The 24737-nt window shown below is 38.9% G+C and overlaps 1 protein-coding gene across 2 annotated transcripts in view; it reads right to left on the bottom strand.

The window, feature by feature from the left end:
- Positions 1 to 24737, bottom strand: part of tjp1a (tight junction protein 1a) — a 127387-nt gene that overhangs the window by 17920 nt on the left and 84730 nt on the right. The window contains exons 3-21 of one of the 2 annotated variants that reach the window (XM_059346763.1): positions 22476 to 22532; positions 21309 to 21433; positions 20861 to 20963; positions 20425 to 20752; positions 20124 to 20230; positions 18775 to 18943; positions 18029 to 18164; positions 17359 to 17370; positions 16415 to 16453; positions 13354 to 13490; positions 12139 to 12244; positions 11761 to 11911; positions 8955 to 9063; positions 8634 to 8853; positions 6696 to 6880; positions 5462 to 5557; positions 4308 to 4334; positions 1275 to 1357; positions 274 to 484 (exon numbers count right to left, since the gene is read on the bottom strand). In XM_059346763.1, the coding sequence (XP_059202746.1) occupies positions 274 to 484; positions 1275 to 1357; positions 4308 to 4334; positions 5462 to 5557; positions 6696 to 6880; positions 8634 to 8853; positions 8955 to 9063; positions 11761 to 11911; positions 12139 to 12244; positions 13354 to 13490; positions 16415 to 16453; positions 17359 to 17370; positions 18029 to 18164; positions 18775 to 18943; positions 20124 to 20230; positions 20425 to 20752; positions 20861 to 20963; positions 21309 to 21433; positions 22476 to 22532 (2401 nt within the window). The remainder of the gene's footprint in view (positions 1 to 273; positions 485 to 1274; positions 1358 to 4307; positions 4335 to 5461; positions 5558 to 6695; positions 6881 to 8633; positions 8854 to 8954; positions 9064 to 11760; positions 11912 to 12138; positions 12245 to 13353; positions 13491 to 16414; positions 16454 to 17358; positions 17371 to 18028; positions 18165 to 18774; positions 18944 to 20123; positions 20231 to 20424; positions 20753 to 20860; positions 20964 to 21308; positions 21434 to 22475; positions 22533 to 24737) is intronic. The other variant, XM_059346771.1, reaches the window with a different exon arrangement.

The following is a 24737-nucleotide window of genomic DNA, read 5'->3' as shown; positions in this document are numbered from 1 at the left end:
TCTATACGACTTCTCAAATATCTTTTCACCAGACTCTTCAGCATCACTCATCAGAGAGAGCATGCTGAGAGGGGGTCCTGCGGGTGCTCTTGTGTGACGGTCAGTGCTGAACCAGCGTTTGTAAGGACTCTGACAGATCAGGGCCGGGCACAACAAGTGCAGTGCATCCTCTAACACTGCAGCACTCAATTGTCATCTGCCTTTGAAATGTCTGTGCTGCCTGTAAAATCTCTTCTGCCCCCCATTTCCCTCCCACCTTCCCACTGGACTCACTGGTGAAGAGGTGGTGGTTGTTCTTTCTTAATTTGAGGGCTCGTTCAAAAAGCTTCCTGGCGCTCTTCCTAGACTCGGGGCAGAGGCGGGTCCTCATGGTCTTGACGCCCTGCTTCGTGTCTGGGTTGAGGAACACCACGATGGGATACCACTGAGCGTAGTTCAGACGGTCCACAGCGTTAGGGGTGATGTCCAGCACTGCATGCTTGTCCTTCACACAGAAAACACAGAAAAACAGAAATGTTATTGTGTTTAATTTTTTTATTAAAGCACCGTATGGCCAACACCGTCATTAATTTTTCACTATTCACATGTGCAGCTGGTCTTACACCCTTTTATCCAGTCGTGTAAAAATAGAGTATATACTACATATTTATCCAAATATTTAATATTTTACTTTATATGGATTATCCAAACAATCACATATCTTCTGTAATTGATTCTAGCATCATATCTATACATATAAGAACAGAAATGATACATCTATTATGGTTTATTAATTAAATAAAACACTTTAAATCACTGAAATAAAAAAACAACAACTAAATAAATAAAAATAAACACATGAAAGCCATAATGCTGCTAAACTTTCAAAGTCATTAGAGGTGTCAGGATGTGCGTAATATTGTTAAATTCCGGTATTTTATTTGATAAAGTTTGCTTGCTGTTACATTTTCCTATTAGATATATGTGTTGATTACACTGTCAGCCTTGTTGTTATTGTCCCATTCTTGGTTTGCTCTTTGCTCTCAAAATTGAATTTCATACAAATAATAAAAAATAAATTGACTAGATCTCCAAGTGAACCTGCGACTATATAATTCAGCACCTTGTTGAGGCACATATTAAAGCGTGCAGTACACCAGGGGGCAGCAGTGAGCTGTGCATGTTGTCGTGGCTCGCAGCCATCTTTTTATTACCATAACAAATCTGTCCCAAGATGTTTATATCTCTACCTTTTGTCTGTGTTTCTACATGTGTGTGCATATGTAGCCTCTCACCCGGTCAATGATCTGTTTGATGGTGTGCAGGCGAATGATGCCGGAGCTTTTCTGGTCGGTTCCTGCATCCCTGGGTTCACTCTCTGTGGGAGAGAAACGGACAGAGTAAGTGTATATCATCAACACCGAAAAAGAGAAAAACAACAATAAAACCAGGCTGTGTTCCAATTAGACATCCTTGTAGCGTGCAGTTGTCGACTCCCATAAATAGAGCTGTTAAATACAGAATAATAATCTCCGTACAGGAGAGGACAAGTGTACGTTTGTGAAAAATAGCTGGATAGTAACAATAAAATGAGGACAGCAGCCAATTCATGCAGTAGTCATTAAGTATTTTGGGTTGGTTTAGGGAAATTAAATCCAGTGTTTTAATGAATGTGTGCGTGCAACTGCATGTATCAACAGTATAAATTATGGTGCAGAAATGTGTTATGTGAGAAACACTGACATGAAATATGCACATACAAGAGCATGAGGGGCATATTGGGATTAATGAGAATACAGTGTCATTGTAAGCCTCAGGGATTTCAGCAAGGATGTGTAGAGGGGTTTATGATTCACATAAAGATAAGCAATGGTTTCCTGCCTAGACACACAAGGTTCAAAAAAGGACAGTGGTCTCACCACCAGAGTAATGAGTCAAACACATCACAGCACGAGGCTCATTTCTAACATTTCTAATTTCTAACAAGATCTACGATCTGGAAACACTGCTCTGAACATTTTAGGGAGAGCAGATAAATATAGCCATGCAACAAGTAAAGATTTAAGCGTATATGCAGCAACGTTTAAAATTTCGTATTCTGATATAGTAGTGTCAATATAAAATTTGAAAGACCAATTTTTAAAGAGTGGAAACCGCTTATAGTGACAATTTTGACCCGGACAGACGTGGTTACTATGCAGCGGTTTCCACTATGGAAGTCTATCCATTGACACTTGGCTTTATAACCATCACTGCATTATGAAAGGTTAGACAGAAACACACACAGAGACACACCACTGTCAGCTTTGTATCATCAACAGTAAGCACTATGCTTTTTATAGAGCAGCATTACAGTGGTGGTTTATCTCTAGCCTGGATTTTAAACTATTAAATGACCCATTTTGATCATATTTCACACTTTTTTCGTAACGCGTACATGAACCTAGGGCTGCACAATTATGGCCAAAATGATACGATCACGATTTTGATCAATATTGTAATCATGATTATTAATCACGATTATTCATCGTGTTAGGGAAAACATCTGTATTTTTTTTGCACTATTTTAATATATTAAACAAACAATAGGAACAGTTTTTAGTGTCCGGTGCTTGTTGTAAACAAACAGAGATCACTGAGTGAACACCTCCTGCAGCAGCAGCACATACACACTGTACTGCTACAGAGCGAACTGTTAGCCTGTTAGCAATTTGCAGACTGGACGCTACAAGGTAAACATCCCCTCCGGCTCTGCAGCTGGGAGAGACTGCTGCAGGAGGACTGGGCCGCTTCGACTCGTTCTTACTCTTCTTAACAAGCTGGCTCGTTAAGAAGAGTAAGAATGAGTCTCCAAAAGTCTCCAATAACAGCAGAAAAAGTCGCTGTATTTGTCGGCAGTCGTTTTTTTGAAAAATAGTCGCTAAGGGGGTCTGAAAAGTCGCTAAATATAGCAACAAAGTCGCTAAGTTGGCAACACTGCTTTACAAGCTTTTACAAATGGCGCGTGTTGTTGTTGCTGTAGAGTATGACGTCACATCCTGCTTAGTGCTCGCTTGTTATTTATTGAGGCAGCTACATGAAACCGTAACTATGCGTCCGCCCCCTGGTGGTTGGTGGACTACTGGTGTAGAAAGTTCTTGATTAGAAATGCAGGAGAGCCGCGTTTTTAAAACGGAAATATCGCAGACGATCAGGTTAATTTAATCGTGACGGCCAAAATCGTGATCACGAATAAAATTTGATTAAGTGTGCAGCCCTACATGAACCTGACATCCAAATACTTGGTGACAATTCTCCCACATTCCTGTATGGATGAAATGTCTGAATGCACACAATGTAGCCAGATTCAATTTAGTACATGAACACATGAATAGATGGTTAGTTTTTTTTAAGTATATTTCTGACTATTTAATCTTGATTCAAAAATACTACGTGCTGTGTGCAATAATAAATCCATCCCTTTAATTTTCATGGGCAGTTAATGACGTGATGATTTGCTGCGTTTTTTAAGCATGAGTATGTATGTAATTTTATGGAGAAATAGGAAAAATTAGTTTTTAAAAAAGCGTAAAAATGGGTCTTTAAATCCCCAAAACTAATCATTCCCAGTTTATTGTGCATTATTTGATAATGTCCTTGTGATTTTGTTAAAAAGCAACTTCACACATCTGTTTTTTTTCATGGCATATTAGCTGCACAGCTCCACATGCTGCCTTGCTGTTGTCTTTCTACATGATGCCAGTAAGAGGGGAATACCACTCAATTTATCTGCATCTATTCAAGGACACGGATCAGCATTCACATGCAATATCACAATGACAAACAGCTCCTTAGAGACTTAAATTTGGACAAAAAAGTGTAGAATGGAAAACGAAAACTAATTCACAACTGGAACATCTGTATCTTTTCCTAAATCTGTTGAGATGATTCATGCTAATGCGGCTGAGCTTTTCTTTTTTTTCCACATCTTTAATGGATATTTCATTAATAACTATGTTATTTTGCCAGTCAGTATTATAATTAATAATTTCAATAAGTCAAGTCCAATATCAAGAGTATATTTAGTTTCCACCCCAAAAAACCACATAGAAAACAGCTGTGTGTAATTATGATATTGCATTTCTTTAGTGTCAGGTCTTTTGATTTGTTTCACAATCATGTGAATATACTAAAACAATTGTTATCACCAATTGTAATTAAAAATTCCTAAATCAAGTGCTATTCCCCTACACACCGTTTAAACATCTAAAAGGCCAGCAGTTTACAGATTATCTGCCATTCACTGAATCAAATAAAACAAATAAAAGCTGATGCACTAAGTGACATACTTTCCCCTCCTTGTTGTTGTTGTGTTTCTGAAAAGAAAATACAGTTACTCAAACATCACTGGAGTTACGCAAAGAAATATCAAGGAATGGAATCACTTCTTCACTGTGGGTGTGTGCTCAATGTGGTTGTGCTGGCACTAACAGTGATTGAAATTCAATACCGAGTGTTTAAATGAAAACCACACATTTAAGAATGTTGTAATTTCATGAAGAGGCGGTGGGTGAGGAGTGAAATAAATAAGGGTGTTTTTGTCTTTTTGGAGTTTAAGATAAACAGAGCAAGCTGCAAATAAACAGAAGAAATAACAGACACAACTTGACTAACCAGATTCTAAAACAAATTGGGAATATTTAGCAGAAATAGTTCTCTGGAAGTGAAGTAAATTACATCCTAACATCCAGTGAATAATGACTACTTAATGGACTTTAAATATTTAAACAGCCAACAGCAGTGATCTATTTCTATAGAAAAACAAACTCTAATCTAACTACAATCAAAATATAATGCTTCTAAGCTTTTGTTAATTATAATGACATAGAAACAGAGGAGGTGGTTACATTTATTTACCTACAATCTTCCAGTTTATAATTAAAATGTCATATTTGCGATTTATTTAACAATTTACTACCAAATGACAATTAAGTAGATATGTCTTTATACACATTAAACAAGACAAATCCAGGTTGTAGCATTTTTGTCACTGTATAATCGTACCAATCCTTACAACAGAGCAGCACATTTAAAAGAGGAAAAGAAAGTCAGTAGCAATGCCTAATGAATGTCTACTTTCACTGAACACAAGTCAGGAGAGAAACTGTTACAAATACCTGACAAGAATTCTCCAAATTTGTTGTGAGATGATAACTTTGTAGAATAAATGTTTAAAACCTTTCAAATTAAACGTAGACAAGCTCAAAAATCACTCAAAAAGGTCATCTATAGATATGTAAAGCTGCGTTTGGATTTAAAGAAATGTAAAGTAGGGTAAGTTTTACTGACTACTGTAAATATTTGATGGATGCTGAAGTTAAACAGCCTTCAGGTTCAGTGTTTGATGTGTGGATTAAGAGTGTGGTCTCCCATCAACAGAGACACACAGTAGGACACTACGCAGAGCATGAACACCAGAACAGAAGAGAACTTTGTCACTTACTTGCTAGTTCAAAAATGTCTGGTTCCTCCCTGGCCAGTTTCTCTCTGGCCACGTCAGCTATCGGCCCAAAGAGAACCACAGGCCTCAGGAACCCGGCTGCACAAGAACGAGAGCATGTCACGGAGAGAGCCACAGCTTAGAATCATGTACAAACAAATGCAAACACAATGCTAAAACAGATCACTCATTTTTTACCACATCACAAAATATCACAAAGTGCAATTTTAAAAACCGTTTAATGCACATGAGCATAGAAACGTATGACTAAAAATGTCAGTTAGTTAGAACTCATGTGCTGTGGAGGACCTCATGTTTCTACAACATCTGTCCACTACTTAGTAAATTCTTCATACAGTAAAGTACAGAATCCATAAAATTTTTAAAAAGTGAATTTTAGCACTTTTCAAGCACTTTCAAGGTACTGAAATCAAAAACTTCCAGACTCTTTAAAACATTCATCATCTAAAATTGGTCATAATTATTTAATGCTTGCTCATTTTAATAGTAGGGATCAATAGAAGATTTATCCCGTCTGGTGCAAGACACCAGGAGCCAACAAATAAATGTTGGCTCCTGGTGTCCTCCTAAATGAGAACAGCACGGTCTCAATTCAAATATTAAAATATTTGTGCTTTACAGGAGGGATTTTGTAGGTGAAAACCCAGATTATGTTGAGAATCAAGGAGGTATGTTTCTATTCAAGCATATTTTTGATCTTTAAAACATTATGGCTAAAATTAAGCATTTCCTAAAGTTTCCAGACAAACCCTTAAAGCATGGGTCTCAAACTCACGGCCCACAGGCCAATTGCGGCCCTCATGACGATATTTTGTGGCCCCCACCTTGATATGAAAATTTATTATGAGTTTTATATGAATGTTTGTGTTGTGTTTGGAAGGTCCCTTTAATTACTTTTAAAAATAATTTTGTGTTTTTTTTGGTAATTTTGTGTCTTTTTTTAGCCATTTTGTGTCTTTTTTAAATAATTTTGTGTCTTTTTTAAGTAACTTAGTTTTTTCTGTCAATTTGTGTCTTTTTTTTATAATTTTGTGTCTTTTTTGGTAATTCTGTGTATTTTTGTGTCATTTTGTGTCTTTTTTTGTAATTTTGTGTGTTTTTTTTGGTCATTTTGATACTGCCTCCAGCGGCCCTCAGGTAATTTGAGTTTGAGAGCCCTGCCTTACAGTATGAAAATATGTGGGAGCTGTCGCTTCCTTGGCGGATGCATTCTTACCTTCCCTCAGCACCACCCTCTCGTAGGCTGGGAACTTGGTCTGGACCGGCTGGGCGGACAGGTCCTCCCTGCTCTTCCGCAAATTCCTCTTGGAGCTTCGCAAACCTCGGAACCTCCAGAAGTCGGCTCTGTCGCCCCCTGGTGTTTTGGGGAGGGTGTACTGCACACTGGATAGCTGCTCAGCTCTGGACAGAGAAGAAGAAAAGGAGTGAGGTCAGCTGAAACTGCAACCCAGGACACTTTGAGACAGTCCAGCTTTTTAGCTTACTATCGCTTGGAGGGAACAGCCATTGAAATATAATGATAGTGTAACTGTGACACAACTGTACAGTAATGAGTGTTACATGGTTGTCAAAATGATTATGGAGCACTTTGCATTATTGCCTGCAAAAATGCTTAAAGGCCATTTTTATATTTAGGCTAATTGATATGCTGTTTGGAGGATTACAATCTAATTCATGGCTCAATGTTCACATTATGAAGAGCTTAAACATACTACAAGGAGTTTTTTATCTGCTTATGAAACAGGTTAAATTTAATACTGATGCCTCTATATGACCTACATAAAAAAACGAGACCATCAGAGAGAAGATGATTGTGATACATACAGTATATTTATTATCAGAAACCAACTAAAACTTTGCAGGGGAGTGACAAGCCTTGTTTCTAAAACATGTACTCACTCCCTTGCCAAGATTACAGGTTTGCAAATCATGAATTTATAATAAAGGCCAATGAAAGTGTTAGATCACTGCGGATAGACAAATGACAACAGTTGTAAGCAGTAATGTGAGTCAGGCAGTAGGACGACTCGATCCTACCAGCTTTGGATGATAATGGTCTTCCTTTGATGTGCGTGTTTTATATTATTGAATTCTGAGCGTGATTTTAGGGTTTTATGTTTTGTTTTGAAAGAATATCCAAGCAGCAGGTTTATCTTGGCCGAGATGATGAGATACATTTCACAATGCTTAATGTGTGTGTGTAATAAATGAATGCAGCATGTGGAAAGTTATGTCTTTTCTGTCAGCAGGATAGTGAGGAATCTCTGTGTAAACACTGCCAGAGGCTGTTGAAGGCTGTGGAGACAGGCTGCCGAGATAAAACCATGCTGCTGGCTGGACTGTGATCTATAATACATATCCTCACACACATGGGCCTCACAAGGCTTCACCTGTCCTTTTTTACAAATAAAACCATTAACAGTTCACACAGGATGTGTTAAATAGGTCCCATTCCACACAATGGATTAAAGAGGCTTTTTAAAAGTAGAGAAAATTAGACATTCAAGAAGGGGGAACTTGAGCAAATTCTACAATAAATGGCAACAGTTTTTTTTGTGAAGATGTAACCCCCTCACACACACACACACACACACACACACACACACACACTCCTTCTTTCTTTTCTTTTTTCTTCTCTTTTTGCCTCTTTTACCATAATTTATGTATCTGTTATGTTTATGTGGTCAGTTTAATCATTTTATACAGAATATGTTTAAATACCTAAATATTGTATAGTTTATTTGGATTTCAATTTATGTGACCATTGTTTGTCCTTAAAAATATAAATATAAATCTAAGGGTGTATACAAACATGTTTAATGCCGACACCAATGTATCCTGATATAGTCATGTCCCTCTGTTGTTTTTTATGCACATCAATAAAAATATGAAACAGAAATTGAACAAAAAATAGGCCCCATTTTAAAACGCTTCCAACCCATAAAGAAACAACAATAATAACAAGCATTAAACATCGTATTAAATGTGTAAACTTTAGTAGAATAAATAAACTGTAAAGCGTTTTGAATCCTCCCTTTGCTTCTCACAGATAAACAACATTGCTTCCATCCCATTGTCTCCACCCTGGCCCATTCATAAAGTGCCAGGACGAGCTCTACAGGAATAAAAAGGTGTGACCTGAAACTTCTTTTACCTGTTCTTGTTGGGGATGATGCCCCTTTCCACTTCCTGATGGTTCTTTCCAATCCGGATAGCGAGCCAGGAGCCTAATTTGCCGTTGTAGAGCGTGTCCACTACGCGGAACACCTCGCCCTTGTTAAAGCTCAGTCCATACGGCGACTCTTTTTCATATTCAAAATGTGTTCGGATGTAGAAGGAGTCACCCACGTCTGATTCCACTATCCTCCGATACACTGAAGCAAAAGAAAGTAACAGATGATTGTAGCAAACTTTTAAATGTGCTGGTTTTGATGCCTAATGAGCTTAAACTTATAAAACAGTGCTTTAAACTCACCATCCTTCTTCTTCTGGGCCAAAATAGTAACTTCTTCTCCTTTTGGGAGATCTAGCAGAAACAGAACAGCCTCCTCCCGGATGATGTTCGCAAAGTCCACATTGTTCACCTGCAGACAGAGAAGAGAAGACGTGAAAGAAATCAACTTACAGTCCGTTTGAAGGACAATCATAAAAAAAGAGCCAATTCTAAATTATCAGGATGTTTTCACACCTGCACCTTTTTAGTCCAGCTAAATCGAACTCTGCAGTGCAGAAAATAACTGCCCCGAGACCCTTAGGGCTGGTGGAAACTTGATCCGACCTCGATCCAACCCAACTACCAGCTGTTTGAGCTAACAGGCTCCCGTAGCGAGGTGTGCTTTGCATTCTCTGATGTGGCGGAGCATGCAAACTGTAGCAGCTTTCAGGAGAATATCATAGTAATCTTTCTCTCACACAAATTTGCAGTAGTTCAGAACACAAGATCATCTTCCTGCATTTTCTTTCTTGCTCCTGCACCAGTCACATCTGACCGATAAGCAGACTGAATGTTCTCACATGGTTTAGAGTTAAACACTGTGGTTAGATTGGGTTTTTCTCTGTATGAAAGCTCTAAATTTAAAGAACTCATCAACTGATTTGGACCAGAGAAAAAGTGTAAAACGCCCTGAATCTCAGTGATCAGAATCCAACTTTTTAACGTATCACTGTTACTCTCCTCCTTTCTTTAAACTTTCAATAACTTCATTATTTCTCTGACGAAAAATCTAAAAATCTGGCAGCTATCATTCACTTGATTTCTCACAGAATAAGAGGAACACAGAAAAAAAGCTGAACTTGTTCCTCAACAGAAGCAGGGCGATGTATTCCCCCTACAACAGAGCAGCCTCCTCCTCATCTCCTGCTGCTGTCCCAAACACAATAACCTCTGTTTATTGACTCTGCTTGAGGGGCAGCAGGGGAACCAGAAACACATGGACTGAATCACTGAACCTCAGAAAGACACCTTTATCCTTCCCAGAAACAGGAGGGCTTGACGTCTTTGTCTCCACTAGCACACCGTGACCAAAGGGAAACCATCTAAAGATGGAAAACAATGTCCTGGAAGTCTCTAAAGTGTGTTTGTGTGCTGGAGGGAACACACACACACACACACACACACACAGGCACAGAGAGAGAGATCTATGCTGTGGAGTGGGAGGAAGACAAGACAAAGTATATTCATTAAGAGAAGGAGATACGATAATGGACAGATTTGTCTACAAGATAAATAGACAATCTATAAATATTTATGTCATGGGAATAAAAACGATGTGGCCTCGCCTGCACAGAGCACTACTTCACAGCTTCACAGTTGAAGCATTAAACAGCAGGTGTAACGCTTAGCTGTTATATAAACACGTCTGAATGGATCCAACACTGACATCAAGAGGGTTTCCATCATCCCAACAACAATGTTACTCTAGTGTGCGTAAGACAGAAAGTCAACTGTTCCGAGGTCAGAGTGCAAGAACGACCTCTATTGTGTCTCCACATTGGAAACAAGGGGAGTTTTGACACGAGGCCGAGCCTGGGATGACTCATAGACTGACAGATACATTGTACTGTATTCCCAAGATCTCTTTACACAGAAAAAAAACTATTGTAGTCATGGGATCAGATAGTTCCACCACTCATTATCTAAGTTAGTGTGGGCTGCTACTGCATGTTTTTAGACAAAAACACCAGATGTTTGTCCCACTTACATACATGTGATATTGAAAAAAATAGCAAAAGTTCTGAACACGAATTTAATTAACTGATAGAAAACAAAACCATGAAATCATCTTAGGAGCTACATAATATCTGGACACGACACTGATATAAAATAATCTACTTTAGCTGCAGACAGTCTGTCCAGACATGTGAGTTTGAGAAGCTACACATACCTCCGTTTAGAGTTGCACAATATTGGCAGAAATCTGATTAAATTTAAACATTTACACCCTTGGTTACCATAAAAATCTGTGTTTAGATGCAGCAGATTTCTACTACTACCACTGACATATTTTGCAACCAAGGCTGGCATATCTGATAAATGACTGTAGCCTCAGGAGTTATTTTTTCCTTAGAGCACTTTGACAGACGGTGCAATGAAAGGACAGCTTTTACAGCATATTATAAATAGTCTACTTCAGCTGTAAAAAAAACAACTTAGATCTACTTATTTCCGCTTTAGTTTTTTTGGGTTTAATTATTTTGAATCCAATACAGAGCAACAACTGATGATCTTTCCTTTTCCTTTGTGATGCTATATTTGATATTTACATCTACACAAAAACTAACGAAGCATCTGCAGTAAAATCAGGTTTTTCCAGCAGCGTTTCACCACTATTTCAAAACCACATTTCATGTTTACATGTTATTGCAAAGATCAAACAACAACCATGTTGCTTAAAGGGACAATTCACCCCAAATTCAAAAATACACATTTCTTCTCTCAATCCACAAACCTTGTTTTGAGCAGTTTTATGAAGGGACCATTTTTCTTTCGAGTATAGTTGCTACATAAAGCTGCTCACAAAAAGGTCTGTGGATTATCTCCAGTAACCGAGTCATCATTTCTGGATAGAAACATTGCTGTTGAGTTATTAAAATGACATTTTTAAGCAATGTACCATATAGTTACATTACTTTTGAGAGAAGGCAGCCGATATCTCCAACTCTAAGCAATGCACACCCTAAACAATGTAGATTGATAAAAAACACAAAAAGGGTAAAAGAAAAAATATGTAATTTTGTTTTTTGGGGTGAACTGTCCCTTTAAGTGATGAAGCGTAGCGTACCCTGAGAATCTGGTCTCCCTCCTCCAGTCCCTCCTTGGCCGCAGGACTGTCCTCCAAAACACCTGCCACAAAAATTCCCACGTCGTTCCCTCCTGCTAACCGCAGACCGACACTCTCTCCCTTCTTGAACTTGACCAGCTTCATACTCGGCCTGCAGGAGAACACAGGTAGACAGATAGGATCGAGCAAAAAGGTCAGCAAGCCGTGTATTTAAAAACAATCATTTTAAGAGACACAAAACACAGCCAGCTATTCAAGAAAAGAGAAAAACAAGCCAAAACAAAAGTTGAGCAGAATATCTAAACAACATTTCAAGATGAATGTTTTGTGCGCTCAGTACTGTGAGTAGCTTTGGATGAGAGCATCCAGGACATTTACCTGAGGATGCTGTCATCATGAGCGGCGCTGGGTACGGGGGCATCAGAGGGGCTGACTGGCAGGTCCACGTCAGGCTGACCAGGCTGTGCATAAACTGGCTTTGGTTCTGCCACAAATACAAACAAAGTGAGTAAAATAACATACAATTTAGTTTGCAGTTTAACAACTTTTACAAAGATGTGTTGATTAGATGTATAAACAGTAACAGTGGAGTTTAGTGTAAAAGGTGTCTCTGACCCCTGTACTGCCCTACAAAGTCTAACTGCAGTAACTACACAAAGGGTAAAACTGAGAAAAACTGCTTCAAAGTTTCTTGACGTTTTTTAACTGGCCAGCCAAATGGGTTAGAGGTAGGTAAGTGATATGACACTTATTTCTACATGTATTGATGATGTAATTTGTATGATAAAAAATGATGATTTATTTGACCTTTGACCCCAAAAATGTACTTGCTGCATTGTAAAATAATGTTATTGTCTTCTTTCAGCTTTTATATTTTGTTTTCAGTAAATAAACATGTTCAATTTGATTTTGTTATAAAAGTATTTAAAAGTGTTTAACAACTCTATTCAAAGATTTGTGTATTTTAGACTTAATATTATGAAGTAAATTTATATTTTAGTCTTATATATAATATAATAATTTTATCTCACATTTTACTTATAATTTCTATTATTCTAGTCTTCATCATTCAACACAATGAAGAAATACGAGGATACAGTGTATCACAGTCAAAGCAGACTGTGATAAGTGCAATTACTGCAGTCTGCTTTGGTTTTGAGTTGGATTTTGTTACTGGAATTTTTTTGCATTATTTCTCTGAATCAAGCAAAATTAGTATCTAAAACTTTGTCACAAGATAAAAACAGACATCAACAAGTTCATTTTTTGTTATAACTCAATGCAGTTTGGCTTTGTAGGGCAGTATAGATAAGGCCTGAGCCTTAGCAAACATCTCTTTCCATGAGACCAAACTTAAACTCTACTGTAATAATGACAATTAGTTTCAATAAAAACAATTTACTCCAGAAATGCCTGGTGTAAATTGCATGACTGTTTTATTTTGTGTTTCTCTAAAGCAGCATGGAGAGACTATAACTGCATTTCATTGTGCAACCCTGTGTTCTAGCACAACAATAAATGAACCTTGGACCCAATGAGAGGTGGAACTATAAAAAGGTGACAAACATAAGAAGCCACATTAGGTTTGTGTACCAGGCAGCGGAGGTAACAGTTTGTCATCTCTGGAGCTGGCCTGGTCGCTGGCCTGTGACAAGACACCATCATCAGAGCTTTTGACTGGTGTGGACATGGCTGGTTTGGATACGCGTTCCTCATCTCGACTTCGATGGCTGAAATAGAAAAAAACAACACGCTGCAATTCAGTACGAGTGAACTTAATGCTGTAAACAATGACAGCTTGCATTCATGCATTCCTTAAATGACTGCAGCATATTTGCTGATTGTAGTGCGTGTATGAAAGACCTTGTTTTCTGCAAGTGTTTATATAGTTTTGTCCTATGCAGGAAGATACAGACACTAAAATCAACCCAAAAGGAAACAGCATGGGCCAGGGATGACGTAATAAGGGGCATGTGGACAGAAAATTTAATGAGAAGACAATGAGCTATTAAAGGACGGCTCGGTCGCTCCGTCAAAACACCCTGCAGGTTTATCACCCGTTCTAAGTTGAATTGTTGGATGTATATAGTATGTCAATGGCTAACCACATTCACAACCAGGAACTGATATTCATTTCAACTGGAGCAGACGAAGGGTCCCTACACTTTTTCTAAAGTAAAATTCTAGCAATTTTAAAATTATTTTAAAGGTGCTTTTTTAAGGTTTTTCAGCACCTTTAATGCTGCACATTACAGGTACATCTAAACAAAAATTAGAAGCTCATGAAAATGTTCAATATTTTTTGTCAATCATTTCAGAAAGTCAAAGTCATACATTATATAGATTCATTACGCATCGAGCGAAATATTTCAAGCCTGTTTTTCTTGTAATTTTGATGATTCTGGCTTAGAGAGAATGACAACCCAAAACTCTTGTTTCACTTTCTGAAATAACTGACAAAAAATATTGAACTTTTTCCCACGATATTCAAATTTTTTGAGATGTACCTGTAAACTAGACATTATTTTGCTTTAAACAACCAAACTTGTGTTTTCTGACAGCACCAACAAAATTAAAAAATGTCTGCTTATAAGTAGACCTGACATCCTATATCACTTCAATTTCAGGTAGTTTAACACTTCTCAATTCTTGAAAACACCACATCATAATTAAATTATTTTCAAGGATTTCCAGCACCTATTGAAACTCTGCAGACAGGATTTATAAATGTTTTACTGTCCAAATTACGTTTTTCCTGGAAGACGGAAAATCCCATTTTATTAACCATTCCAATAAAAGTACACAGGCAGATCAAGAAAAATCTAACCAAGTCTCCCAACATAAACTCTGGAGTTGGGATACTTTTCAGTCCAAGTTCCTGTTTAACCTGGATAAAATAAACAAGGGGAAATGGTGTGTAGGTGTGTACATGTGCATGTGTATGTGTGTGAGAGAGAGAGGGAGAGCAAGTCTTGTAGGCTATGTCTAACAAAGTAGAAAGGGCTCTGCTGCTTAAAACAATGGTTGAATTCCAATCTGGTCACATGACCGCCTGCTGGCACAGCACTTGAGCTGCATTCAGAAGCTTTTGTAGAAGAATGTGAAGGTGCAGGCTGTGCCACCAGCTCAGACAAGGAAACTTCTCCCATTCTCTCATTTTTGCTCATGCGGTACACAAATATACAGTGCAGTGAATGTATACAGTACATGTTACCTAACACAGTGAAACACAAATGTAAAAACAGTACATGCACATCCATTTACACGCAACGGCTGACCCTCAGGGTTAAACCTGTTAGCTGTGCAGCTGCTGAACTTATTTACAGTAATTTCCCACCACAGCATGGCCCTTTCTAGGTCAATGAATTTGTCCAGCATCTCTTGACTACAATTCCGTTTCACACATGAATTTGATTTGTGCAGTTTTACATGTCAGCATATTCAGCGTCAGAGAAATCTGCATGAGAGTTTGTTGTGGAGAGTGAAGGGGCAAATGAGAGCCAAAGCCCGAGGATAAACAACAGACTTGTAATGGGAGAGAGGGAGAGAAAGACAGTGTGTGTGTTTGTGTCTGTGTGTGTAATGGATGAATGAGAAAGAGAGAGACGAGCAGAGCGAGAGCAGGGGACAGAAAGAGAGAGAGAGAGGAGTGAGAGAGGGTGTTGTGGCCTAAATCTGTTGTTCCTTGCAGCAGAATGGTGCTAAAAAAGGCTTCACACTGACAAACACCATTTGACAGAAGCCTTTGTTCAATCCCCTCACTTACACATTCTTACAGTATGGGTACAGGCAAGATTGGGCAACAGAAATAAGAGAGAAAAGCTGAAGGAGCAGGAGAGATATGTCTGTACCGATATCAACAAACAATGCAAAATAAAGGTACTGCCACACCGAAATCTCTACGCTGCATAACGGTCCCGTCTCTATAACTCCATATCTATTCACACAAGATCCAAAATATCTCAACTCAACAAAACTTACTAGATGTAATGACATCTCTTTAAATTGTCACTCTTATGAATTAAGAAATAAACACAACAAATATTAAGCAAAAATTACTCACACAAATGTATCTGTAAGTTGAACCATGATGCTTTTTAAGAGGAGTTTAATTCCATGAAAGGCAACACAGAGAGCCTATGTTCGAAGCAACACTTTGGATGAAGTGTCTTTTTTGATGATATGTTGCATATAAAAACATGCAACAGCGTCGTGCCCCAGGGAGAAGAATGGCTCTAAGCCCTACAGCCAATCAGGTTAAGCGAACCATCTGGCTTGGGGCAAAGCACTGTGGGAAGTATGTCAAATTCCTTTTCCCCCCTCCTTAACTGGGAGATAATAAAAACATTCCCTAACATCACAGGCTTGTGACAGACAGACAGTACAGTTACGTCTTCAACCATGAACACATGAGAAGCAGGTGTGACTCCTCTTATCACATTTCATGTGCTTCCCAGAAAACAAACAATACAAAATGTGCAGCGGTGCACAGAAATAAAATGACTTATCATTTGGTTTTCTTACTTCTGTGGAGACATATTTGGTATCCAAAGATAAAAGAGGGATCAGGAAAACAGCAACAGCAGTGTTACAGTGACAAAATGCTCTTAACAAACATACACTGGCCGGTTAATATACAGATGCATTCACTTACATTGGAAGTAATCTGTGCAACAGTGAACCTGCCCTCATCCTGCATTGAAACAAGTCAGGTTACTCCACAGTCTGGTACAATATACTATCTAATGAACTGGAAGCACTAGAGGTTAATCTAGTCATATGATGGGACTGAAAAGCAACTAGTAAGCCAATTAAACTAAACTAATAGGCAGCAAACTGAACTAACATCCTGCAGCTACTATAGGTGTCGTGTGTGTCTGTGTAATGCAAGAAACGTCTTCATAAAGCAGCTTGGGTTTTTATACCTGCCCCAGTGAGACAATTGTCAGCAGGTTTCTCACATAGTCAGACCTACATCTCATCAACATCAGAGAAGAAATTACTATTTGATTAGCAAAGAGTTTGAAAATGACTGCCTCCTGGAAGAGCACCCTCCGGTTAGATTTTCTGCGGTGAAAAAACACAATTTTTGGGGAAGGAATTGGATTTTGACAGCCTACTGTGTCTGCAAAGCAAGGTCCATATAAATATGATGAAATGGAGGTCTGGTTATGTGAGACTTTGACAGTTTAATCCAGAACAAGTGCTTAAAGGTTGCATGTGTTTGGGCCCCTGATTCAACACCCACCCCTCCTCCCCACTGTCAAACACAGTCACTTACTATGATCAGAAACCAGCAACATAACCTCTGTCTTTTCTTGCTGCAGCCAATGACAGAATAAAAAAAGAGCCTGCTTCAAAACGTGCCAGGCCTGTTTCACTCCCCAGTCCTGTTTTATCAACTGGACTCAAGTCTGCAAGAGCTAGTCCTCTTGTCCAATTCAACAAGCTCAGTATCTTGTTCTTTGCCCAAGCTCCACACTGACTGAGAGAAACTTGAGTCACTTGCATGACTTTCTTGAGCTCTCTTTTGCCTTCTATGTGTTTGTCAGCTACAAGATGCTATTGAACCACTAAACTACGAGACAGATAACTTACTGGAAGCTCCAACTGCCGGTAAGAAAAGAAGAGAACAAAAAGACATTATGGGCATTAAAATTAATTGAAAGAACATCACATAATGTCCACAGAAAATGAATTGGCATTCATAAAAAAAAAATATGGATTTAATTTCAAGCACTAATGTTTAGGTAATTTGCATGAGTAATGGTAGCAAGACACGGGCTGTACAGAATGGAATAAAGCTTTGCATGTTTGTTGTCATTTTTATGACGTCACCAATCCTAAACAAGAATAATACTTGTGTTGCTCGTTAAATAAACCTAGCTTTGCATGATTTAAGTGACTATATAAAACGGAGATAATCGTATTCCGTTTGAAGGTGATTCTCTGTACAGAAAATGGTTAAAAGTATCAAGCATACTTTCAAAACAAGACCTTAATCCAGCAGGAGGAGGTGAGTCAATCCTCTCCCTGAGCAGGCCTTTATTGGAACCCAGCGATGGCTCCAGAGGGAGTGTGATGGTTTATGCATGCGATGTCTTTCTCTATTGATTTATGCATTAGTGGTGCAAGGTACTTACTCAGCACCCACTAGCATGTGGGTGTGAACGTGATGTATGGAGGTGGAGTGGTGGGAGTATGGATGTATGGCTGTGGCATGTGTGACAGCTGTGTCCCGTGTGTGTGCATGTGTTACTTCACTTACCTGCCGTTGCTAATCTGCCGAGGTGAGTGACGGAGCAGGTCTGATGGTTCAGGCCTGTCAGGCGAGCGTGATCGACTACCGCGCCCGTGGGATCGATTGGAATGATCTGATGTCAGTGAATGTATTTCTGAAATGTCTGTGAGATTGAAATTAAATATGTATTAGCATTTAATCAATGACGTAAATCAAGGTAGAGTTGAAACAAGAAAAATCGCATTCAGCAGTTTTCTCTCAGTGCAGATTTGTCTGCAAAAAATATAAAAACCAAACAAACAAACAGGGTTCACACAGTTTAGCAGTGGTCAAATTCAAGCATTTTTGAAGGATTTCAAGGTAAATTTTCAAGCTTTTCCAGTCTCTTACACCTATTGTAAATTGCATGTTTTAGATGAGTACTTACATATTAAAAGGGGGAGATTTCACTTAACCATACCAACAGTGATGGTATTACACTTTTAGGAAGAACGGTCTTCATTTCAGATAGGCTACTCATTATTTTTTACATTGAACATGTGATTATCTATAGACTATAGATGGATATAGTCAGATTGCAAGAGAAATACAGTAAGAATTTCAAGCATTTACAAGCACTTTTTCCAAAATCAAAGCACTTTTTAATCCTTGAAAATACAACATTTAAATTCAAGCATTTTCAAGGATTTCAAGCACCCGTACGAACCCTGAACAAAGCATCATGAAACACCAGCTGCAGCCCTCAACAAGCTGCTACGTTTCTGTTGTCTCACCATCTCTGTCGGAGTTATTGGCTGATGGGATGCTGTCATCAAGGTCAGGAATGTTGAGCAGCGTGGCTCGGTCATCTCTCTGCACCACCATCTTCAACTTGCCCTTTGACCTCTCAATCAGCTTCTTGGCATCTATTAGTGATAGGTTCTCTGTAACTGTGCCATTGATCTGCCAGAGGGAGACGAGACGAGACAAGTCATCTTCACGACACAAAGTGCTTTTGAGAACTATGGGATCATCGCAAGACAAAGAGGAATTGTGAATTGTTCTCCCTCACAATAGCTATAATGATGTCTAGGAGGCTGAAAACAAGTTTAAAAATGTATAGAATTATAATTACAATACTTTTAGTTCTGCCACAGACACAGAGAATTCACAGAATTTCCTTTGTATCATATTGTATAAAGCAAAGCATCATTATCTTTATTCAAGTATTTATTTCTATTGGTCTTTGTCCAGCGATCACATTTCAACTAGAAAATATCTCCGCCTCTCTGCAAGAACAATTGATACAGTAAATTGGATTTTGAATGGATTTCTGTAACGTGAAGGCGGATTTTTTTTTCCCTCCTCTGAGATTAAGTGGATAAAAATTCAAAGGAATAATGGAATGTGTGGTATTTCTGCTGGTGAGCCTGCATACTAATGAACTGTGACCTCACTCTGCGAGCCACTTTCAGCAGCACACAGATTATCACAGCAGACAAGTGAAAGTTTTCAGGAAAATCTGATTCTCCCTTCTCTCTTTCACCCCACTCCTCTCCTTCTATTAATGTAATCATCTAAAATCTATCTTTTACATTTATTATAATATTTGAGTGTTAGTTAATTTTCCCATTATTTACATTTAGACATTTACATTTAGCAGACGCTTTTATCCAGAGCGACTTACAGGAAGAAAAAAAGCAAACAATCAAGGTATCGTGCAGTAAGAGCTATTATTGCATCAATAAGTGCTAGTGACAATTCTTTAAGGAGTAGAATTATCGTGTGGTGCTAGTAGAGAAGATGCTCTCTGAAGAGATGGGTCGTCAGGAGGTTTTTAAAAGGTAGAGAGAGACGCTCCTGCTCTGGTAGGAAATGGTAGCGTGTTCCACCAGCGGGGAACAAGAAATGCAAAGAGTCTTGGACCAACGGGGGGCAGAGCCAGGCGCCGTTCATTGGAAGAGCGCAATGGTCGTGAGGTAGCATATGTCTGAATCAGGGCGTTCAGGTAGGTAGGAGCAGCACCGGAGACAACTTTGTAGGCAGCATTAGAGATTTGAATTTGATGCGGGCTGCAACAGGCTGCCATTATTATGTTTTACACATTTTTAAAACTCAGTTTATCCATTGTCTTTTCGCTCACCTTAAGTACAACATCTCCCTCCTGGATGCTTCCATCTCTGGCAGCAAGGCTCTCTGGAGAGATGTCCTTCACAAAGATGTGACTGGCCAATCGCAGTCCATATTCTACTTTCAGAGTTAAAAAGCACAACAAAGTAATATTAACAGGACGCATCTAGTTAACTTATCACTTTCTGTGAAAAAGAAAAAACAGAACAATCAACATGAAAGTTCTGGTTGGCCTTGAGAAATTCCAGAATTTGTTGTATCCACATGTATTTGCATAGTAAGCTCTTCAGCTGCTTGGATCTTGTGTTGCTCACCTTCATTTTTGCGGGACTTGACAAGGGTGACCTTGGCAGGCCTGGGTGGAGCAGAGGAGGCTTGTGATCGGCGATCAGAGCGCGGTGAGATGCTCCTCTCCCGCGAGGCACTGTGATCCCGCCTGCCGCTGCTGCTGCGCTCACGCTCGTGACGCCTGCCGGTGCCCGTGCCTCCGCTCGCTCCTCCGTAGGCACTTTGGCCACCATGGCCACTGTGGTGGTCATAGCCATCCTCCTCATCGCTGTCCTCTTCCTCGTGCTCCGACATCGTCTCCCTGTCCCCTGGCCGAGAAACAGGGATCTGCACTTTCCTTTTCCGACGAATAGTCTTGGAATAGACAGGAAGTTTTGAGTGTTAAAGAGGCAATTATTACGATTTCCCTCACATCTGAGGTCAACATGAAAGTATTATTAATGTTGCACAAAACAAACTTACTATCTTTGCATTTTTGCCACTCTTTCGGAGCTGCTGCACTGCGTACGCATGCTCTACATTGTCCATGGAGACTGCATTGACCATCACTACTCGATCATTTTCTCTGAAACAAAAAGAAAATCATTAGCAATGTCTAAACAGTTGAACAGATCTATGTGGATCTACACAATTCATACCAAGATGGTAGACATGTACTGTATATAGAATAAAATGGAACTGGAGAAATATTTTAACTTATTCTGAGGTCAAACGTACAGTTCTCTGATTTAACCCTTTTGTGCATGAAAACCATTTTTGCATGAAAAATAAACATTAGCAAAATAGTTGTTTATCTTTCTGACGAATCGATTAGTCGACTAATTGTTGCAGCTATCATGTAAATTTTAACATACAGCTACAATTCTAGCATAATTATAACACATTTGTAATTACAAAGTTAAAGACTTACTGTAGCAGTCCCTCAGCGGGACCTCCTTTCAGTACATCAGATATCACAATGGACGTCTCCCCACTCTGGAAATGAGGGTTGTCTCGCCCACCTGAGATGGCAATACCAAACCCAAACCCTGGGGCCTACAAAGAGAAACACATGCATATTCTTATTGACTGATATGGCATGAAGGGCAGATAAAATAAACTTCCCCAAGGCTTTGCTGTAAACAAAAGACAGGCTCTCTGTAGGCTAATTATCAGGGAAACTGCTTTTTAAGTAAAATTATGTAATGGGTTTAAAACACTAGGACACTATCTATAAACAAAGCTAAGCATTTTCAAGTTGTTTTTCTAATTTTCCAGGAGGTTTCCATGGATGTTTTGAGGGCTGCTGTGTTTATGCCTACGCAAAAGCCATCACCAAGGGAGCAAGCCATGTGATGCAAGTGGCTAATCTTACAACCACAACAACACAGGAGAACTGTAAGTTAGCGACCGCAGGCCTCACTTGGCTGCTCCTTCAGCCTCAATAAAGCCGCTACTAATTAGATTACAGCAAGCACGCCCGTCTAGACAGGTGCTCTATACAATCCCATGACACAGCAGCATCATCTGAATAAAGTTTACTATCTCAAAGCAAAGTACATTAAGAAAATCAGCATGAAAGACAACGAGTGTATTCATCTGTCAGCTATCTCTGGATGGATCTGGCTTTGAGTAGTTTGATGGATAACCTGATGATGTTGATGGAGTCAGAGGAGGTAATCAGTTAAATGCACCGGTACAATCAATCATAATTACAGGGGACTTTACACAGGGAAAAAAAGCACATGGACAACAGCCCTCATCCCCCTCTTTCCCTGGAGTTGTGTTAAGGAGAAGAGTAGTTGCCAACAGGAAGGAAGTGAAATGCAGTAGTAAGGATGTAGATGCTGATTTCTGTCTTCCTAAGCCTTGTTTCCTGCCATCTGGGTTTCTTGACTATTGTTTTGGTACCACACATCCTGCTGCTACAGCTGGCCCTCTCAGTACAGGGAGAGAAGAGAGATGGATGGGCAGAGAGCGACAGGGAGGAAAAAGTGAGGAAGACACGAGACACACTGCAGGATTAGGAAGCCAGAGACAGGCAGAAAGGGAAAGAAGAAGAAAGGGGAGAATGGATTAAAGAGTTGTAAACACTTACCCTGTGAAGAGTCACTGTGTGCTGTTCCCATATGACCGTTTCCTCCATCGCTGCACTCTGCAATGCAAGAAACAAGAGGGAGAGGATCAATACCCTGAGGCCCATTTACATACAGCATATTCAAACGCAGTCCATCACAATAATCCTGCAACAAATACGGTCTTTGTGAAGCTTCTAACGATCTGTTCTTGTAGATGTTTAGTGTGTGAGGTTCTAAGACAACTCTATGGTATGTTTTAAGCAGTACTTTGTATTGGACTGAGTCAGTTCAACACCTCTCTGAAATACATTCTGTTTTTATGACCCAACTGTACTCTCACTAGGAATGTGTTTCACATTTTTAAACAGGCGTGAACATGATTCAAAGAAGAACAACTGAAGACAATAATTATTGGCTCTATAATAAAGGACTTTAGCCTGGCATCACCAGACTAATCTGCAAATGCATATTAATGTGGAATCTTTCAGTTCATATTTAAGGGGTGCCAAAATGCCTGTGCATAGACCTAAACCAATGAGAGCAATTTAACATGCGACGTAGCACTGAGCAACACATAACAATGTAAAAATGTATGCTGGAAAAAATGGTCCCAAACATTGTTAAAGTCAAGCTAAATAGTACACAAAAATGTGTTCCTGAAAACATTTTAGGGGGGAAATAAGTAACAGAATCTTTATTTCCTGCATATCTTGACCGTTCAATCTGAATTCTATAAGTTGCTGGATGCCAGTCATCATATCAAACCTGCCAAATATGAGATAAACACTTAAAATAAACAGCCAGGTTGGCTAAAAATCTGTCTGAATGGAAAAGAGACCAGATGCATCTGCCAGAGCAAATAAAACATGAGCTCAGCAGATTCATCTGGCATCCAGGCTAAAAGGACTTTTATTATGCATGTATTTACCTGGGGTTTTTAGTTTTTATTGTGAAATCTTTCTGTTCCTTTAAAGAAGAGTACTAACTCCATGGGGCACACTTGGCTGGCGTGCAAGACATTCTTACATGATACGCACGAAATGTCATTGACTCATAAAATTGTGCAAACAAAACATTGTTTATATGTAGCTTTGGAGAAGAGTGACAGTCTTGAAAAAATGACATGCATGCTTTCATATCCTGTTCAGTTTCAGCAGGCAGAGTTGTTGTTTGGCAACCAGCAAGGTAGACTATTGCTTATTTGCACGACTAAGCCCTGGAGTCCCAAAAGTCTACATGTGAAAAGATTATGAATGACAGCAGCGTGAGTAAACAGCCGGGAGAGACTGACTGAGGTTCACAAGACTGGGTGAACATTCGTATATTATTCCTGGCTGGGTCATTGAAGAGAGCTGAAGCAAAGAAGGTATTTAGCTGCTCCTCTGACCTGTCACACCGGATTAAACGGATGCTAAGCAGGCATCTTTTGCTTTCACTCTTTCTCTAATTCAGTTACATCACACAGGTTTGTCTTTATGCATGACTCATCTCTTAGGATAGGTTTTTTTGAGTTTGAGTTTATTTATTAAAAACAGGGACAATACATATTAATGAACATATACGTGTAAATAGGGGTGGACGATATGGCCCTAAAAGTATATCACGATATTTCAAGCTATTTTTGCGATAACGATATTCTTGACGATATTACGAAATACTTAAAAAGATATAGAAAATATGATTTTTTTTTTAGTCTGTATAAATAAATAAAAATCTAAAATGTAGTTTGAAGTGCAAATTTCAACAGTTGCCAAATACAAAAAAAATTACTCTCTACTCTTGAGTATGAGCAAATAATAAAAATAACCATTTAGGGGTTTCGGGCGCATATTTTAATGACATTTTGTAAAGGAGAATAAAGGTCCTTGTATGTTTTATTTAAGGCATCTTATTTTGACAGTCTTCTAGTAAGTTCTGTGGTGGATTCTGTTAACACACTGTGCTCTTATTTTGAAAGCTGCATGTGTTAAGCGACAGAGAGTAAGTAGCTTTTTGTGATTAAAACAACTTTAACCACGACATCAAGAAGTAGGAACGTTGCCAATATCATGATATGCATTTTTTGTAACCATAAAAAAAATATACCGGTATTATCGTGAACGATACGATATGGCACACCCCTACGTGTAAATATGCAAGATTATAGCCAACGGCTAATTTCCATCTTTAGTCCCTTTGGCAGGTTGATGTCAATACCATAAGACAATAAAATCAATAAAACAACGGTAACAACAAGTAAAACAGTTGGCCTTTATGGCCAGAATGTGCAGGAGGAGTAATTA

This window comes from Centropristis striata, chromosome 2 (genome assembly GCF_030273125.1).
Source record: "Centropristis striata isolate RG_2023a ecotype Rhode Island chromosome 2, C.striata_1.0, whole genome shotgun sequence".
NCBI lineage: Eukaryota > Metazoa > Chordata > Actinopteri > Perciformes > Serranidae > Centropristis > Centropristis striata.
The sequence above is the reverse complement of the archived record's forward strand: the minus strand, read 5'-3'. Positions and strand labels throughout refer to the sequence as shown.